At 36.7% G+C, this 6,060-nt stretch overlaps 1 protein-coding gene across 1 annotated transcript; it reads left to right on the top strand.

Annotated features, from left to right (window-relative positions):
* Window positions 1-2,713: 2,713 nt before the first annotated feature.
* On the top strand, window positions 2,714-3,747 carry LOC137839459 (uncharacterized). Its single transcript, XM_068648573.1, has 3 exons — window positions 2,714-2,899; window positions 2,950-3,347; window positions 3,480-3,747. Exons 1-3 carry the CDS (start codon window positions 2,714-2,716, stop codon window positions 3,745-3,747), a joined length of 852 nt encoding a protein of 283 aa, XP_068504674.1.
* The last annotated feature ends 2,313 nt before the right edge of the window (window positions 3,748-6,060 follow it).

The raw sequence follows: 6,060 nt of genomic DNA, 5'->3' as shown, positions 1-6,060 counted from the left end.
CCAATTGTCTTCTTGTATTTTTTTTTCCTTGCAGAAAGCCTCAATGCAAGGTCTATCTAATTTGTACTTGTAATTGTAATAGTAGATGGTACCATGAAACATAGTATAAGTAATTGTAATAGTAAGGTGTAACTACTTTGTACTTGATTAGTATAATAGATCGATTTCAGCCAAATGATTCGAATAGTTAACAGTTATATGCGTCAGATTAAACAACAACAATTTTGCACATGGCACAGGGATTTTGTAATAGCGATCTTTTCTAAATACAAACTAGTTAAAATATATAAATAAATTTTGATGCACAAAGTCAAAATAGAAATAACGAAAAGTTGTTAGCTTAATGTAATCCATATGAATAATGAGCATTGTTTTTAAGAAAGATATTTCAATAGTAGATTCAATTTAATTTTTTTTTTAAATTGTGGCATGAAAACAATTGAGTAAGACATATATAAGACCACACTAAGCATGTGCTAGCATGTGTTCATGCATGAGCGGGAACACAGAGTGAGAGATTATGATTTTAGTATGTTCATCTATGAAAAAAACTAAACATGCCCAGACACTTCTTCTTAAATGGCGTATCCGTGTCGGACATACGTATGCGTGTCGATACTCGTACGACACTCGTAGGATACTTATCGGTGAAGTGTTCAATTCAAAAAAATATTTGTTAGATTTTTTAAAATTCTAGCACGATTTTAACACAATTTTAAAAGGTATAAATACAATAACTTTCTAAAAACTCAAATTTATTGTATAAATTTTTATTATGATTATAAAAATAAGAACAAATTCTTTTGAACCAGTCATGAAAAATATCTTCCTGCTCTCAAAAGAATCTGGAACATACTTTTGCACATAAATATTTATTTTCAATTTATATAATTCAAAATTATATAATATATAGATCCGTGTCCCCGTATCCTACATTTTAGAGATTATACGTATCTCCGTGTCCGTGTCCGTATCAGTATCGTGTCAGTGTCCGTATCCGTATTTATGCTACATATGTATCTATTTTGGCAGTTAAGTGGTGGTAGTTGTAATTTGTTAGATGTTCTTAGTATAGACTTCTCTTTATATGGTATACCCTTTTGAATAGACTCCACATATTGTCATATGCCAAAGTTTGGAAGAAATTAAAATACCAATTTGAAAGGGCATATCTCAAATAAATAACCATCATCTCACTACTTCTATCAATTTACTTCTTAAAACACTCTAAATTTCTATTTAATTTTTTAATATGTATAATGTCTTTCAATTATCTTATGTTACTAACCTTTGTACAATATTTTGCCACTAAATTTTTTTTAAGGACTAATTTAACACTAAATCAGAAATTATTTTATATTTTTTTTTACACAAACTATTTTCCTAATTTTTAAAAAATTAATTTTACAATGTCTTCATGTTTGATGACCAAATAATTATTTATCCAACTAAAAACATGAATGGTCAATCTTAATGTTTAAATCAAAATAATTGACTTGATTAAAACTCCACTAAAATTTTCACTTCCATCCTATTATCATTCTAGTTCAATAATATGATACTAGTAATAATTATCATAGTGATCATTAACTAATGACTAATTATTGATTTAGGATATCTAACAGAGTTCTCAAGAAAAAAAATCAATATTTATTCTATAATATTTAGAAATACTATAAGTTTTAAGATTTTACTAAGCTGATAAAAAAAAGATTTTACTAAATTTTCATATACCTATATATAATTTTTATCACCTCGATATTGATATAGACACTTTGTCCATAAGTAATTAGCATTCGAAAATTTTGGTCGATCACTTTATGGAATCTCCTTTTCCAAACAATGTCTTTTTTCAACCCTAAAAGATAATAAAATTGAAATTCCAACACACCACTATTTCAAGTTCACCATATACCTCAAGCATCATGTAAGATTTCAGATTTTTTTTCTTTCCAGGAATATGTAAAACTAATAACTAATTTTTAAAATATTGAGATTTATTTAAGAAATCAGATTTCTGATGTATGTTTTTAATGAGGAGGTGATAGTGATCCAAACAACAACAAAAACTGGGGTGCCCATTGTATTTGTTGGGCTCAATATGATAAATCACTGATATATCCAATGGTTTTGTTTCCAAATCCTAATCCCTAATTTTCTTTTTACCCCAATAAACAGCGGCATTTCAATTTCATAACTATGAAAATTTTCACTATCTTTAAAAAAAATGGATTGTATACATTTAAAACTATTTTTTATATTAAACCTTTAGATGTACCATGTATAATTTCTTCTAAAATTTTTCATGACAAAATTCATTCAAATACGTCCAAAAGGTATATTAAAAAACTCATAAATTGATACACCAATTGTAAAATATGAGAAAGACAGACAAATAAGTGAAAAATTAAAAAGTAATACACAAGAGAAGTTGATTTTCTGTTCACGTTTGCAGGAGACGAAATGCTCTGAAGTTATTAGAGAGAAAGTGTATCTTATTTGGGGAAATAACAATGTTGATTGGGTTGAAAACAAAGCGGTAAACAGCGCTGGAGGGGTACTTACGATCTGGAACAATACGACTTTTCAGATATTTAGTTTTGTTAATGGAAGGAATTACTCTATCATTGAGGGCCTTTGGAAGGTAGGCAATGGGTTACATGTCTCCATCGTGAATGTCTACTGTTATGGCTCCCTACGGGAGAAGAAAGTGATGTGGGGAGAGATCAATGGGTTCAGGTCGAATCAACTCTCTAAGGCCTGGTGTGTTATTGGAGACTTTAATTCAGTTAGACGACAAGAGGAGAGGAAGAGTATGATCTCGGTGACAGACTATTCTAGAGAAATAAAAGGATTTAATGAGTTTATAGAAAAATCTGAGTTGGTGGATATCCCGCTGGTTGGTAGGAAGTTTACTTGGTATAAGCCTAATGGATTGGTGAAAAGTAGAATGACAGGGTTCTTGTGTCAAAGGAGTGGCTCGAAGCCTGGCCACTTTGCCAACAGTTCGTCCTAAATAGGTCAATCTCGGACCATTGTGCAGTTGTCCTTAAGGAAGTGTCTGTCGACTGGGGTTCGAGACCTTTTAGGAGTTTGGATGTTTGGCAAAAAGATAGTAGGTTTAAAGATTTTGTGAGATTGAAGTGGGACAACTTTGATGTTCAAGGAAGTGGAATTTACGTCTTAAAAGAAAAATTGAAAAAGCTTAAAATAGAGTTGAAAATCTGGAACAAAGAAGTGTTTGGAGATGTGAACCTTGCTAGTGAGGAGTTACAGATGAGGATTGATGAGTTAGACACACGTGATGACGATAATGGTCTAGAAGAGTCAGAAAGGGAGGAGAGAAGGTCACTCTTAGTTGATCTGAACAAAGCCATGTTTAAACAAGAGGCGGTTGTATTTCAAAAAGCAAGACAGAAATGATTGAAATAGGGGGATCTTAACACAAAGTTTTTTCACTCATCTGTGAAATGGAGAAGGTCGAGGAATGAATTGCACGGGTTGTTTGTTGAGGGTAGGTGGTGTGAGGATAAGGGGGTAATCAAGGACAAGGTTCGTGACTTCTTCAAGGATAGATTCGACAGGAACGATGTATGTCAGGTCAGGTTAGATAACGTAAGGTTCAATTCTATCTCGGAAGCTGAGATGTTGGTGGGGAGTTCTCTGAAGAAGAAATTAGGCCTGCGGTTTGGAATTGTGAAAGCTCTAAGAGCCCTGGTCCTGATGGATTTAATTTTGGTTTCATAAAGTTTTGTTGGGAAATTTTAAGGATGGATCTGATGTTAGCAATGAAGGATTTTGCAACAAAGAGCCACTGGCCTAGAGGTTCAAATGCTTCTTTCCTTTGTCTTGTCCCAAAAGTTGAAAATCCTTTGCAGCTTGGCGAGTTTAGGCCAATTTCTTTGGTAGGATGCCTGTATAAAATTATCTCAAAAGCGTTGTCTCTACGCTTGAAAAAGGTGATTAGCAAAGTGATTGATGTCAGACAGTCTGCTTTTCTTGAAGGTAGGGGATTGCTGGATAGTGTACTGGTAGCGAATGAGGTGCTGGAAGAATATAAAAGGAAGAAGAAGAGTTGTGTGTTCTTCAAAGTTGACTATGAAAAGGCATATGACTCGGTTAGCTGGGAGTTCTTATATTATATGTTGGAAAGACTGGGTTTTTGTGCTCAATGGATTCGTTGGATAAAGTGTTGTTTAGAATCTGCTTCTGTCTCTGTATTAGTGAATGGCAGCCCAACTGGGGAATTTTCTCCTAGGAGGGGACTTCGTCAAGGTGACCCGCTTGCTCCGTTCCTCTTCCTCATAGTTGCTGAAGGGTTGGCTGGGGTGTCTAGGATGGCGGAAGAGAAGAATTTGATTGACAGTCTGGAGGTTGGAAGAGCTAAGGTGAATGTTAATATGTTACAATACGCTGATGATACCTTATTCTTCTGCAAAGCGAATACCAAAAGTGTTTTTAATATTAAGGCTATTTTGCTTTGCTTTGAGCTTGCTTCTGGGCTTAAGGTGAATTTTCTAAAAAGCAGAATTGGCAGGATGGGGTTGGATCAGTGTTCGCTTCAACGTTTTGCAGCTATTCTTAACTGTAAGGTGATGGTAACTCCTTTTGTTTATTTAGGATTACCGGTACGTGGGTGCCACAAGCGCGGTGTTTTTTGGAACGGGGTGCTAGAGAGAGTTCAGGGTAAGCTGTCGAGGTGGAAAGGCAGGTGGTTGTCAATGGCTGGGAGGATCTGTTTGATTAAGTTAGTCCTCTCCTCACTCTCGTTATTCTTTATGTCCTTGTTCAAAATACCATCTGGGGTGGCTAACAAGTTAGTTCGAATCCAAAGGAATTTCCTTTGGGGATGGGGCTCTGACGGAAGGAAAATCGCTTGGGCCTCTTGGAATAAGGTCTGCGAGCCTCGGGACTACGGGGGTCTTGGAATCATTGATTTAAGGACTTTTAACCTGGCCCTGCTAGGCAAGTGGATTTGGAGGTGGGGGTTGGCCAAGGGAGGTTTGTGGAAAGAGATTCTTGACTCTAAATATGGTGGTTGGAGGAATTTGAGAGCGGAAGGTAAACCTTGCAGTGGTTCCCTATGGTGGAGAGACTTGAAGGAGGTTTGGGCCTCTAAGGGTTGGGGCAGAAGTTTTGAAGATGGGATTGAGTGGAAAGTTGGTGATGGAGGGAATATTTCTTTCTGGGAAGATAGCTGGTTGAATTGTGGTGCCTTGAAGGGAATGTTTTCGAGATTATATTCGCTTAGCACGGCTAAAGCTGCTAAGGTGGCCGAGATCGGGAACTGGTCTAATGGTGTTTGGATTTGGCATCTGTGTTGGCGTAGATCCCTCTTTGACTGGGAGAAGTTGTTGGAGGAGCAGTTGAGTCAGCTGCTGCAAGGGATAAAGATGGATGCGGGAGGGGTGGATAGCTGGGTATGGAAGGCTGAGGGGTCTCAAAGTTTTACTATTAACTCAGCTTATATTAAGGTAAGGAGGGTTAGTGATGGGGATTTCTCTCCGATTTACTATAGGTTGTGGAGGTGTAAAGCCTTGCCTTCTGCTGTTTTCTTGGCTTGGAGGGTGTTGGAAAATAGGATTGCAACTAGGGTTAATTTGGTAAGGCGCGGGGTGGTGGTTGAAAACCCTGTTTGCTGCTTGTGTGGAAAGGTTGAAGAGTCGTCGAGTCACTTGTTCTCCGTTTGTGACTTTTCTTGGAGGGTCTGGTATCTTTGTTTTGAGTGGCTTGGAGTGTCATTCGTAATCCATTTGGATCCTATGCAAAATTTTATCCAATTCAGGTTGAGTCAGGCATCGGTTTCAGTTAATGATGTTTGGGGGGCAATTTGGGTTGGAATTGTGAGTGAAATTTGGAAGCATAGGAACTTGATCGTCTTTAATGGAGGAGTGGCAGATGTGTTAGAAGTTTTTGCCTCTGCGCAAGTAAAGGTATGGTCTTCGATTGCTGCAAAGTCCCGCGAAGTTTACTTTTCCTACCCCTGTTGGGTTATGGATCCTTTGGCATGTATACGGCTGATTCGGTAAAGCTAGTTAGCGCTTGGTTTGGTTGGTCCTT

The sequence above is a fragment of the Phaseolus vulgaris genome, chromosome 3, assembly GCF_000499845.2.
Source record: "Phaseolus vulgaris cultivar G19833 chromosome 3, P. vulgaris v2.0, whole genome shotgun sequence".
Lineage (NCBI taxonomy): Eukaryota > Viridiplantae > Streptophyta > Magnoliopsida > Fabales > Fabaceae > Phaseolus > Phaseolus vulgaris.
Note: the sequence above shows the minus strand (reverse complement) of the source record. Positions and strands in the feature narration are given on the sequence as shown.

Coding starts and splice junctions, on each gene's coding strand:
- LOC137839459 (XM_068648573.1), top strand. CDS start 2,714: ATGTGGGGAGAGATCAATGGGTTCAGGTCGAATCAACTCTCTAAGGCC. Junction 2,900..2,949: donor AGTTGGTGGATATCCCGCTG/GTTGGTAGGAAG, acceptor GGTGAAAAGTAG/AATGACAGGGTTCTTGTGTC. Junction 3,348..3,479: donor TCAGAAAGGGAGGAGAGAAG/GTCACTCTTAGT, acceptor GAAATGGAGAAG/GTCGAGGAATGAATTGCACG.